The sequence below is a fragment of the Euprymna scolopes genome, chromosome 27 (assembly GCF_053919585.1).
Source record: "Euprymna scolopes isolate OS-2025 chromosome 27, ASM5391958v1, whole genome shotgun sequence".
NCBI lineage: Eukaryota > Metazoa > Mollusca > Cephalopoda > Sepiida > Sepiolidae > Euprymna > Euprymna scolopes.
In genome coordinates, this window is record NC_136508.1 from 78,686,249 (window position 1) to 78,701,345 (window position 15,097).

The window sequence follows — 15,097 nt, forward strand, 5'->3', positions numbered from 1 at the left end:
AAAGAGTATGGGCTGCTTCTACAGTATAATGGCATTTTAAACAAGTATATTTCAGGTAAAAACACTATTACGTACTTACATGTCGAAATTAGTATAAATTCTAAAAAAATATATATAAATGATCAAGTAGAAGATGTTAAATCTATTTTTACAATAAATAAATAAATAAATAAATATAATTGATACTAGCAGTTGGACAATTTGTGTCCAACCGCTAGTATCATTAACGGAGACAACAGGATGCTGGGCACGAGATCGCAAGAAACCAGCGGCGGCAGAGACAGCCTATGCGGAGACTCGATCTCGAAAAGAAGCCCCATTTCGTCAGCATGAAGAACTCGTTGACCTCACTATTTTGACGTTCGGTGTCAAAGTGATAGATTGAGTTACCTTCCCTGGATTTTAAGAACTCTTGTACATGAAAACATACGATAAAATTCCATAATTCGATAAATTTTATTTTTCTAGTAATTGTCTTTCTACTGGATCATTTTTCGTATTTTTTTTTTTTAGAATTTATACAAATTTCGACATGACATGAAAGTACATAATAGTGTTTTTTAAAACCTAAGATAAATTTGTTTGAAATCCCATTACACTGCAGAAGTTCTAAGAACGCAACAAACAAAAATATATGAAACCTGAAATTCAGAACATTTTTTTTTTGTTTTCTTTAAACAATATTTAAAAAACATTTACATTTTGTTACCATTCATGAATTTTGATTACAGCAATTAACACACTGTGTTCTTGGAAAGGCCCTATTCATTGAAATGTATGCCACATTAGCGATTAAAGAAGATTATCAATTGGAATATGTTTTATATATATATATATATATATATATATATATATATATATATATACACACACACACACACACGGTTGATAAGAAAGTTCTTGCGGTATTTAACTTTTAAATTCAGATGAACATATCTCGGCTCAAATAAAAAGTTATTGATGGAAATAAGAACATCAGAATCAACATATTTTTCTCAATGCAAAACAAGTGTATTTATGCCAATAATGTAAAAATCTTGCGTTCTGATGACGATAAAGGCACTGAAGGCGTTTTTGATATCGCTTAGGTTTTTGAAGCATTTCTCACGCAGAAAGTTGTCGAGATGTTTGAAATAGTTGTAGTCGGTAGGTGAGAGGTGTAGAGAGTATAGCGGATGAGGCAGAGTTTCGTGGCCAAATTCGCTTAGTTTCTGGAGGGTCGGTTTTGCAACGTGCGGTCGGGCATTGTCGTGGAGGAGAAGAGGGCCTTTTCTGTTGACTAATGCTGGGTGTTGTTGTCGAAGTTTCTGATGCATTTAATCCAGTACTTCTCCGTCGTAATGGTTTCGTCTGTGAAAAAACTAATGTATGATGCCGGACACAAACCACCAAACAGTATGGACTTCTTTTGGTGCAACTCTGATTTCGGGAAATGTCACGGAGCTTCATCGGCGTCTAACCACTAAGCTGAGCGTCGCCGGTTGTTTTAAAGAAGGAAAGATGACACTTCGTTTGGTTTTCGATCAATTCGTCAGGCACTCATTTGTCTAGATTTTTGTCTTTCCAATCTCTCTCAAGTGGTTGGAAATCGTCGTATACATTACATCTTATCCAGAAGCAAGTTTTCGAACAGTTGTGCGTGGATTGGCTTCGACTAAAGCTCTTAATTGATCGGTATCTACATCCGATGGTCGACCACTTAATCATCTTCAAGTCTCTCGTCGCCGCCACGAAATTTCTTAAATCACCATTGTACTTTGCGTTCAGTTGTGGTTCCTGTGCCAAACGCTTTGTTGATATCGTGAGCTGTTTCAAAAGCTTTTCTGTTTAGCTTGAATTGAAATATGAAAAATTGTGCGAATTTGCTTTTTTTCCATCCTGTGTTCAACGTTCTGAAAAGAAGACATAATTATTTTAAAACGATTGTAATTTAAACGATTAGATAGAGCGAAACACGCCCTTTAAAATGATATATAAAGTAAAGGAATTGTAACAAAAACTTATTTAAGAATATATCATTTGAAATCAAAATAAAAAATTGCGCAAGAACTTTTTTATCAACCTAATAATAATATTATTAATAATAACAATGTGGGCTTATTGGCGTTTGATTAAATAAAGACCTTAGTACTGCCCGTAATTAGTCATCGACAGTAGTGCATCTGACAAATCGATATTTGATTCTGTCTATCTAATATGTATATATATGTGTGTGTGTGTGTCTGCGCACGCGTGTGTGATCAAAAAATTTCAGCTCTATTTATAAAATTGACTTAAAACCAATATTTTTTTAAAATGCTCAATACTGAATAAAGTCTTTTGAATATCAATTATATAGATATTAATTTAATTTACGAAATTGCAGTCGCTTTTAAGTGATTACAATTTATCTGAGCTCAAAAATAATTATGAAAAAAAAAAATTCGGATAAATTCTGGTTTGTTTTGCTTATCTGCTCAGTTCTTTTCATAATTATTTTTGAGAGCCGATGAAGTGTGACCACTAAAAGCCGACACCAATTACATAAGCAAAAGTATGTACATTATATATATATATATATATATATATATATATATATATATATATATGTGTGTGTGTGTGTGTGTGTGTGTGTGTGTGTGCGTGTGTGTGGGTGTGTGCGTGCATTTTCGGAAGAATAAAGAAGTTTTATTATATGGTGAAAATTTGATTGGTCATTGATCTATATCGACGATTTTAGAAAGGGGAAATCTGGCCCGTTGTGCTAGAAATTATCTCTACCGCTTCTTCGTCAATCAGACTAAGTCTAACTTACTGACTGGTGAGAGAGATTTGGGTTTAATTTCTAGCTCAACGGATTTTAACTTTCCTTTTGAAACTGCCGGCATCAATCAATGTCTAGTAGAATTTTACCTGTATAATATCACAGATAACACACACACACACACACACACACACACACACACACACACACACACACACACACACACACATACATATATATTAAAAAGTAAGATGAAAAGAAAAGTATATTTTAAATTGCTTTTGGGACAAAGCATTGCTACAGTTGAAGAACTTTGGTTTCCTCATGTCTTTGAGAGAATGCTATATCTTTACAGAAATCCTCCAAATACGGTTGCTTGTGGGACCACGAAACCGCCTATTCCTCCTCCTCCTAGCAACGCTGCACACTTCTGAACCTGTCTTATACCTACGCTTCGCCTTTTTGTAGACGTCGGCGGTCCCTTGCAGAGGCTGAAGAGAGAGATGCACGTCATAACAGCGGGCCAGCGGGCACGACAAACGAAAATCTGGTGTCGTTCCAGTACCTGAAAACACTCCCTGCCGACGGAGACAACGGGACGCTGGGCACGAGATCGCAGGAGAGCGGCGGCGGCGGAGACAGCCTAGGTGGAGACTCGACCTCGAAGAGAAGCCTCATTTCTAAGATCGTCAGCAAGAAGAACTCGTTGGCCCCTTCCGAGACCGGGTCCAATAAAACTGCGGATACCATGTCGAGTAAGGATGACAGCGTGTTTCATTGCATCAAGAACGTCGACGAATTTTCTGACCAGCACAGCGAAAGGAGCAAATCAATTGACTCTGGTCTTGCGACCAAAACAGACAACAACTCTTTCATTGGTAGGAGTCGCCTCGATGCTGACCCCCCGAAATACGTTGAAAACCACGACGTAAATGCGGGCGACGATGTATTTCGAGATGTTTCTCACTTCTATGTCAACGGAGACGACTATGCGTTGGTTCAGAAGGACAGTAGTCGATCGCCGAGAAGTACCCTTATTAGTGATAGGAGCATTTACGATAATTCTTCACCTAGGCCCAAAAGTGGTAGCAGTGGTAGTGTCCAAGATTCCGATGTGTTGGAATGGACAAAGGGATTTAATTTGGCAGTTTAATTCTTCGAATCAGTCTATATAAATAGTATCTTAATAATTCAAATAACAAACCAGATCGTTTCTTTACAACCACATCGCCATGAGAAAACAGAAGACTTATTTTTTTAAATAGACCATTTTAATATAATTAAAAACAACGAATAAACGAAACAGATGGATTGAACAATCTTACACCTATCAATTTATTTATACATACGCATTAACCTACAGTAGCACGAAATGCTCACTATTTTGTGATTAACTAACATTATTTTGTATGCGCATGCATTAAAACGTCAAAATAGTGATTGTTTTGGGCTACCTTAGTTTAATATATCAATGTATTTAGACATATGTATTAACTTACAGCAGCACTAAATGCTCACTATTTTAATGTTCGTGTGTTTAACAAGACTCTCAAAAGGTCAGAACTCTGACTGTTTTGTGCTACCTTAGTTTAATTTATCAATATGTTTCAACATACGTATCAATCTACAGCAGCACTACATGCTCACTATTTCGACGTTCGTGTGCTTAGCGAGTCAATTTAAACGTCAGAATAATGGCTGTTTTGTGCTACCTTAGTTTAATATAGATACAATAAAATAGCGACAGCCGTTATAGTTTTATGTAATAATTCAAATTTTAAACTGTGTGATAACATAAAAGCTGTTTGTTATCCAAATGCATCGAGATTATAACAGTTTATAATTATCTATGTACTTCTGCTCTAATAACAATACACAAAACCACAAATAATGTTAATATTCTCCCCACGCATAACAAACACAAATAATATCTCCCATTTGCAAAAATAAATAAATAAATAAATAATAATAATAAATAAATAAATAAATAAATTATCATGGTCGCTCTCGTTAACTAGCATTTCTTTTTAATCAAAAACTTCGTTTAGCCGTGAAAGACATGGCAGTGTGATTGTAAAGCAACTTAAAAAAATTGTACTTTTAATGAATAGGCATCCAGAGTATTTCAATATTTACAGAATGAGTTTCGTTGAAAATTCCTGCGTCAGTTCCATGTAGTCCTTAATTTGAAGCTTGATTATTTGTTTACCCGAGTTTAGACACAAGACGCGACTTTTAAAAGTCCCGAAAAAAATGTAAAAGAGCTGACTTCATTAAAGCATACGAATGCAAATCCAAGTTAGGTTAGGATTTAAAAATGTTAGCCCCCCCCCACATACAATAAAAGAAAATTAAGTTAAAAAAAACTTTCCCGAAGAAAGAAAATAAGTTGATTCAGTTACTAAATTGAAGGAAATTATTGAACCAATTCTAAACTTTAATTAAACTTAAATTATTGTGTGCTTGTGCAGTATAATGGAATTTCGAACAAATGCATTTCAGGAAAAAAACACTATCACGTAATTACCTGTCATATCGAAATTAGTATTAAGTCTAAAAATTACGAACAGCGATCCAACACAAAAATAATTAAGCGAATTTATTGAATTAATGAGCTTTATATGAAAGAGTTGAGCGATCAATTCTGTATAACTGACTGATTTAACTCCCTTGTTTTCATTGGAATCCGCCATTGAAAAAATAGAATATGTCGATCAGCTTGTGTCTATGATTTTTAGTGAAAAATAGATCCAACACATCTTCTATTGGGTAATTTCTATTTACACTAATTTCGACATGACAAGGAACTAAAATCTCTAAGTAAAAAATGCGCATTTTGTCCGCGCCATGCAACTTTTACCAACGTGATAGTGTTTTTACCTGTTTGATATTCCATTATATTTCACAAACGCCTAATATTTTAAGTTTAATGAAACTTTATAATTGGTTTAATAATTTTATTCAAATCAATAACTGACTTAATTAATTTTCTTTCTTTGACGAAGTTTCTTAACTTTATCTTTTTATACTGCATAAGAATCAAATATTATCCTCTTCTCGGCAAATAAAATATTTTTTATAAAATTTATTTGAAAAAAAAAATCACGAAACCAAAAGAAAGTGGTAATTTGTTCTCTGTTCGTCGCGGTTTTGCGCCAAATACGCGAAACTCACTCGGGATTCTCCGTCAGTATTCGGGATTGTCTCTGTAAGTACTATAATCCTCTGGATACTCATTCATTACAAGTAATGCCTTTTTTTCTTTCCTATCACGTGACCAAACTATTCTCTAAAACATTTTTAATTTTAGACAAGGCAACCATGCCACTATTTCAGAGGTTGACAAGCAGTTGCCAACAAGTCATATGTAACTCTTCGTGTTTTTTTCCCCATGATTATGCTCACTGGATTATATCACTGCAAATTTGGCAAAAAATCTCTAAATCAAAAAATCTCTAAATTTTGACTCAAGTTAAAATTTAGTTCTCCATTTTTTTTTACCATCACTGAAAGGAACGGAGTCAGCAAATGACAGAAAATATAAAGTGTAGTATCAAAATAGATACTGTACTTTGCTCTTAGCTAAAAGGCTAAAGATATTATATCATTATTGTTACTGTTGAATCATTATTGTCATAGATTTACGGTTAATATTTCATTTGACTTATGTATTACTCTTCAGTGTTGCATCATATATAAACTCTTACATATGACTTCTTGGCTGAAAGGTCACCCGGCCTCTTGACTATTTTTATATACTTTATATTTTATTAACTAACGTCAGAGTTCAATACTCCAAGAGTTCAATAATCTGCATTTACCCCTGCACCACAATAATAGGCTATAACAATGCAATACATTGGCTACACAATGTATTTGTTTCTTTGAAAACGGGTGGAATTTGAACCAGTATCTCATCCTTTAAATATTTGTTAGCGATTAAAAATATTTTAGTTCAGTTTATTATCGATTATGTTTTGGTACTGTTGTGGGGGTGTATCTTGGTGGAGTTGCGCCGAGAGATACCCTCCTGAATCGTTGCCACAAGATCCTAGAGTACGACAATCAGATCTCCGTTTTGAGCAGCGGTTTATTGACCCCGCGTTGTATTTTGGATATACGTGTGGTCTACTGCCCGATCGGACAGCTAAAAACCAGTCGTATTAGTGTTACTTATTAATTTTCTTCAGTGGATTAATCATATTGACTTCGAGAAGGGGGTCTATAGCAGCTAGATTTTAATTCTTGATAAAAAGAATTGGACAAGACGTCTTGTATAAAGCATATAATTCATGTTCTCACTATGTTTTGAAAATCATTAAACTGAAATCGCTGTGTAAAAACGCGCATTTTGTCTGCGTCATGCAACTTTTATCAACTAAAGTTAACTAAAAAAGAATGTTTTATAGGGGTCTGGTTTCCAATGTTAATAATCCCTTACTTACAGTTAGTGAATATTTTCATCGTTAATTCATTGTCAAATCAGTCCCTATTTATAGGCTGTGAATATTTTCGTCGTTGATTCATTGTGAAGTAAATCTTCCTATAATTACGCCTATCGTTAATTTATTGTAAACAGTAGCCCTTTAGAGTCTATGAATAATTACCTCATTGATTTATGTAAAAAAATACAAATTATAGGCTGTAAATGCTTCCATCGTTAATTCGTTGTAAAATCATACCTTAATAATAAGCCGTAAATACCATCACCTTCAATCAGCACTTAATAGTATCTTGTAAATAATGTCATTGTTAATTCATGGTAAAACCAGTTCTTATTTACTGTCTATAATTAATTCCATCTGTAATACTTGATAAAATTAGCCTTTATTTTTAGGCATTAAATACTTCCATAGTTACTTCACTGTAAAATTACATCTTCTTTAAGGCTGACGTTATAATACAATTATGTTTTAATTTTGTCTAATTTCTTTTTAGTACTAGCGGGGTGACCACCTGGCTTTGCCCAGGCGTAAAATACGCTTAAATATGATATTTTAATTTGTCCAGGTTTCGTATGTATTATTATAGAGTCGTGATTTCAAAAGTAAAAAAAAAAAAAAATATTTGGGTGCCATCAGCTACAATCGAAACCGAAAGCAAAACTGTAACATTCAAAGCTGGTGGCGTTACCACTGCACTAACGTGAACGCATATGAAATGATTAAAAATAAACATAAATAAAATGAATGGACAAAATGTATAACGATTTTTTAATGTTGACCCCTTTTTGAGCCCTTAAAAACTGTTTTAACTGGCTAAAGACTCATAAAAAAACGGTACATAAAAATCATTTGGGGGCCCTAGCGTCGTTCTGCAATTTTTAGTTTCGGAAGAGATAGAGTTTGAATATATGGAGACAGACAGACAGACAGACACACACACAGACAAACATAGTGTGTTTTATAAATAAGATTTGTTGTTAAACACAAATGAATTATGCTTTCTTATATTGGTCATTTTTTAAACCAACGCATTTCAGGTGAAAATATTATTACGTACTTACGTGTCATGGCGAAATTAATATAAATTCGAAAAATTACGAAAAATGATCCAGTAGATGATGTGCTAGAAGCATTTGAAATAAAAAATCAGCCACAATTATGCTCCTTCGTGTTTATAGATGGTGAATCCTTGATTTAAGTCAATTTAAGTCAAAGGTTATTTTCTTTGTTTGTCATACTGAATTGGTCGCACAACTATTCCATATCAAAACATACAATGACACAAGATAATGTGATAAATTCTATTTTTACTTGTCATTATTTTTTTTTTATTGGACCATTTTTCGTAATATTGGTTGAAAAGATCGCTAACGTAAACATACACCAAATGAATTTATATTTTACTATATTTTTCTATATTTTGGGATGATTTGACTGTGTCGAATTTCGCGGTTACTTTCAAATAGAAATTCTTGGGGAAGCCTACAATTATTCACGGGCTGTAAGCTGAGGGATTATTTTATGATTGATTAGCGTTGGAAACGAGGCCCATTAAAAGTAAGAAAAGTTATTAAAAATGTTTTTTTTTTCTTTTCGATCGCAATGAAATTTTATAGTTAAACCATACTAAACTGGAAGAGTAGTTTAAAAAAAAAAGTCGCTAACATATATTTTATGAGGTGAATTGGTTCCTCCCTAAAAAGTTATACATTTTTAATTCTTCTTCTTATTATTATTTTTGAAATTTTAAAATGGCCGACGATATATATTTTTAATTTTAAGATAGCTGACAAGAATTTATTTATAGCGCGAATTTCTTCTTATTATTATTTATTGTGCGAATTTCGTATCTGTTGCCTATTTTCTCTAGTTTAAAATTCCTTCGTGGTAGCATTTTCAATTGTTTTAAATCTTTTCGAGATTAGCAATTTAGCTCAGTAAATAGTCACTTCTGAGTAACACACTGTTACTCAAAAAAAAAAAAAAAAAAAAAAAGATTGACTATTTTGTTCCAGCTCATTTATTTTCAATGTAAACTTCTTGACTCATAATTCATAAGTAGTTTGTTTTATTTTATTTATAATGAGGCTGTTTTACACCATCCTGTCGAGTTTTCGTCTAAGTAGAAATAAAAGGGTACAAAAGCTATAGTGCATATCCTCTAAAACTGCCGTTCAAGGCCTCTTGTGTATGACGTCATTTGTCCACATATATAGCCATGTAAAAACAAAAAAAAGTAAAAAAATAACCAGCTTTAATTGGGGACGGTTTTTATCAGATAAAACGAATTCAACTAACAACGTTATGTCAAAAAGCGAAGCACATAGGATTACAGATAAGTTAAAAAGAAAGTAAAAAAATATATATATATTGTAATTTATTTGCTAAATAAATAAATAATAATAAAAATAGTAATAATAAAATAAAAAAATTCAAAAAATAACAATAAAAAGCCTCAGTAATATTAAAGGTTCACAGACACCGTGCCACGGCACAATAATGTGCCGTAAAATGATTACTGGTGTGCCGCGAAAAGTTTATATAGGCTGAAGTTACAAGTGGTTATAGATGAAAACAGTGCCCACAGTGTTACAAGCGGGACCTGTAGAAATTCCACAATGGATTCATTCATATGTAATATATTGATGTTGGCATTCTGTAGATGTTCAGCGTAAATGGAAACGCCCTAATATTATTGTAGATCTTTTAAAACTGCAAAAGTATTTATCTAAGCTAGCAAGACGCCCTTCATAGCCCGGTCGTAAACTACGCTTAAATATGATATTTTAAATTATGCAGATTTTATATCAATTTTTGTATCTTATATCAATTTTTTATCGATTCTTATATATTATAAAGTTGTTATTTCAAAAATATATCCATATGACCTGGGTGCATCAGCTTGAATCAAAATCGAAACCAAAATATATGAATATATAATATATATATATATATATATATATATATATATATGTATCTATGTATGTAAACACACACACACACACACACACTATTTCAGCTATAATCGAAACCGAAACCAAAACTTATGAAGAATTCTTGGTAAAATTATTTATTACAAAAAATGGAAGGTCATAACAATTAAACGATAGTCACTCGGAAGAAAAAATAACACACACGCTATAGTATATTAATATATAAATAAGCGAATTTTTCATTAATAAATACACACTCACATATTATTAATTATGTGAGGCTGATGCTTAAATGATAAAAAGAGAAAATAAAATGTCATATTAATCTTTTGTTTAAAATTGTTAGGTATTTAAAATTTTCCACTAATAATAAACATTCGTAAACGTTTATATTACATGTTTTGATTGGACTATTGGTCTCATCTTGAGTGTTATTTGTGCAACGTTTCGGTCGGTTAGACTTCGACAAATAGCACTCAAGATGAGAACGATAGTCCGATCAAAACAAGTAAGATAAACAATCAGCCCTCATCTAAAAAAATTCAGAATTTCTAAACGTTGTTATGTGTTATATTCTTAATATCGTTTACAATATTAAGATGGTTGGTTGGTTGTTTTTGTTTTACGGCATATCAACCCTTTTCGGGTTATTTAATGCCAAATACAAAGATTTTGAAGAAATTTTTTTTAATAGAATATATAAGTTATTTTCAAGTTGGTTTCTATTTAACCCATAGTTGGGACCCTAACAGGTACTACCACTCCGGGTCAGACAGGACCTGGGAACAATGGTAATTAAAGGGTGGCTCCACACTCCCCAAAGCCCGCAAGCTTGGGCTTCACCACTGGATATAGTTTAAGGTCATATCCAGGACCTACAATATTAAGAGATTCTTTGTGCGTATTTCTTATCTAACATTTAGGCGTTATAAATTAAGGTATAATTGCGAAAACAAACAAAAAACAAACAAACAAACAAATAAACAAACAAAAACATATATGATAAAAATCTTCCTTGATCAATGTTTTTGTCCAATTTAAGATTCAATTCATATTTCATCATATATACTTTTCTAAAAAGAAAGGTGATGATGACAATAGTAATTCTATAACTTCAATAAATAAAGTTCACCGGTTGTACAGAGATGATTATTTGAAATTTGCATTTCATTGAACTGAGGATGCGTATTCTTTCTTCAAATGTGTGCACTGCGTGCAGCCAATTGTCTCATGGAGTAATGTTTTCAAGTTCGGTGAAAAGACACCTTACTACTGACCCAAACTTAGCCTTCAAACTAAACTTTATGATTTTATTGCAAAAAATGCTTTATACTTATAAAACATTGACTTTTTGTGATATGTGTGCTGTGAAAATTTAAAGAGATCAGCATGCAAAAAAAAGTTTGGGAACCATTGGGTTATATGACCTTTAGATGCACCTTAAACGTATGCATTTCTCAGGTGCCAATCTATGTGTGTATGTTTACGTGTGTGTAAATGTATATTTTTATTCATGTCTGGGCGTGAACTTCTATGTATGTATCCACGTGTATGTCTATGCATGCTTGCCTGTGTGCATATGTATGCGTGCATATATATGTTTCCATGTGATGCGCACATTCGTATGTATACATGTGTGTGCATGTGTATTTAAATAGCTATGTGTATATGTATATAGGTGTGCATGGATGTGTGTTTTCATATTTCTATGTGTTGTATGCATGTGTGTATGTGTTTATGTGTGTATGTCATATGCTTACGTGTGCATACATGTGTGCGTGTGCATGTTTTTATGCATACATTCTTACGATTGTGTGTGCATATATGTATGTGCGTGCCTGTATGTGTGCATTTCTGAAACGTCACGGACATAGTTTCTTAATAACTCAAATAATACTTTAACGAAAAGAATTATGAGTAATTATCATATTGTAATGGCCGCCGCATCATAGATGACTTGCTAGACTTTTCTAACTAACGTCAAAGTCCAATACTCCAAAAGTCTACATTTGCAACTGCACTACAAATATAGGCTGCAACAATGTAATACGCTGACTATACGATGTATTTGTTTGTTTCTTTGAAAACGGATTAAAGTTTAATCAGTATCTCATCCTTAAATATTTGTTAGCGATTAAAAAATATTTTACTAAAATTTCACGACCCTATGAATGTATCTTCTTGTATCTCCACCGGAAGGGAATTCCAAAGTCTAGCAGCCCTAGGGAATAAACAATTAGAGTATAAGTCTTTCTTACATCTAGGGATTTCTAAATTTTGTAAAGGGGTGAAATTTTGCTGCTTGCCGGGTTTCTCGGGGGTATTTATGTCGAGACAGTACAAGGGCTTGTAGTTTGTCGGAGAATTCACCATAAAAATACTTGTAATGGTTCAATTGTGCTCTAAACATGAAATTTGAAGGCGCCCCTGCCTTGTCAAAGAACTAACTATTCATTTTATGAAACTATTTCTACACAATCACTTGAATTAAAGTTAAGCGTACAAAAGTCAAATATCATGGTTCAATTGTGCTCTAACAAGAAACATTCATTTCGGACGCGTCCTTATCTTATAAAATAATGTACAGTTGATTTTATAGACTGCGGCTTTCTGCTTGTGCGGTATAAAACTTCTCAAATGCACTTGTGATGTAAAGTTGTATAAAAGTGTTAACTTTGGTCAAAATCGTACTTCTATATATATTCTATATTTATATAGAGAGGAGTTTGGTAGGCAAAGACTTTAAAAAAATATATATAACGCATACAGAAATATATAAAACGAGGTTTTACGCAAACATTACGCAATTATAAATCATGTAGAATATCTGCATGAATATAATTACACGTAATAGTTAACTAAAGATGATCATCCCATTAGAAAACAAAAAAAAAAACTAATAGGGATTTAATTAAAATAAATGTTTAAAAATATACAAATTAGCTAGATCTTTTGCAGATGAATGCAATTCCACGACCCATATATAACAAGGTTGTATTTTCTTTTGAAATAAATAGAGTAAAATGTGTTTAACATTGATATCAATACACACACAAATATTTACAGGAGTATATATCTATATGTATGCATATATATATATATATATATATATATATATATATATATATATATATATATATATATAAGAAAAAATAATATATTCATCAACGTTTCGTCTTTATGTCAAGACTTCCTCGGGATAATTGATTTAAAGAAATAAAATACAAAAAATGATTATATATTTCATTTTTTCGAATCAATCATTCCGAGGAAGTCTTAGAATAAAAGGCGTAATGTAAATGAACATATTAATAGTTTCTGATTTTATGTTTTCATTTCCCATCACGTTCGAACCTTTTTTTCACACACACACACACACACACACACACACACACACACACACACACACACACACACACACATATATAACTACTTCATTTACTCACATAAAATTAATATACGAAAGTATAAATTTATGCGTAAAGTATTTACTTCAAAAGTGTTCAATACGTAGGTAGAGCTAGTTAGTAAGTTATAAAATTTTATATTTTATAACTTACTATATATATATATATATATATATATATATATATATATATATATATATATATGTACATATATGTACATATATGCAGATATATTTATGTACATTATATGCTTAATGTACATATGCCTATATATGTGTATGTATGCATATAAATATATATATAAATGTACATATATGCATATATATATAAATGTACATATATGCATATATATATTTATGTACATATATGCATATATATATATTTATGTACATATATGCATATATATATATTTATGTACATATATGCATATATATATTTATGTATATATATGTATATATATATTTATGCACATATATGTATACATATGTATGTATTTATGTATATATATATGTACGTATTTATATATGTGTATATATTTATGTATATATATGTACGTATGTATATATTTATATATATGTACATTTTTATATATGCATATAGTTTTGTATGTATAATCATCTAAATGTATATATATACTTATGTACATATATATATATACATATGTATATATATATGATGCATATATATATGTTTATATAATGTATATGTATATATATGTGTGTGCATATATTTATACGTATGTACATTTATGTACATGTATTTATATATATGCATATATGCATATATATGTAAGTATAAATATATGTACATATGTGTTTATGTATGTATATATGTATGTACATATATGTGTTCATATGTATATATGTGTCTAATAGTGTTCTAGTTTACAATTTATATTGTTTTATTTAACTTCTCCCCAGGACGTTAGACACAAGATTTCTGGTATACACTTTATAATAATTGGGTTCCGTATTGTATTTAATTTTATAATAGAATTAACGTCCAACACCTGCTGCTGCTGCTTTGACAAATCTCACTTTTCACCGTTTTCGCTGTCTATTATTGGTATTTTGTCTCATAAAGTAGAGTTTCCTTGTTTCTTTTCATACGTCGTCAGCTGTACCCGACTTTTCAATATCTCTATTACGGCTTTCCAGTGTTCTTCTAGCCTTTGTTTTCATGGTCGCCATGTTTAACATTTATACACTTTTCAAGACTTACACGGAATGGCACCCAATGTTCTTGGTTATGATGCTTTCTATGGGAGCTTGACTTGGACTTATTTGCCGTTGTTTTACAAAACAAAATACTTCGCTATTATACAGCGCCAATTATCAACTTGTCTATACCTGCATAGATTTAGCCCTTTCGTAGGTATTTCCTTCGTTTAAACCTGAGTAAATATATAGTATATCTTAAAATAGATTCTACTAGAAATTCTCTAACCAAGATATTATAAGACTGCTGCCAGACTCTCCTGTCTCCTCATTTGTTCCCAGTGTCATCCATTTTGGGATTATTATACAATAATTATCTAAAAACCTGTGTATATATATATATATATATATA

General features: G+C 31.7%; 1 protein-coding gene across 1 annotated transcript in view; it reads left to right on the forward strand.

Annotated features, from left to right (window-relative positions):
• LOC145248932 (uncharacterized) overlaps positions 1-15,097 on the forward strand; it is a gene marked incomplete in the record, with an annotated part of 105,102 nt that overhangs the window by 89,384 nt on the left and 621 nt on the right. The window contains 1 exon segment of the mRNA XM_080110724.1: positions 3,212-15,097. This exon segment is cut by the window's right edge and continues 621 nt beyond it. Within this exon segment, the coding sequence (XP_079966850.1) occupies positions 3,212-3,896 (685 nt within the window).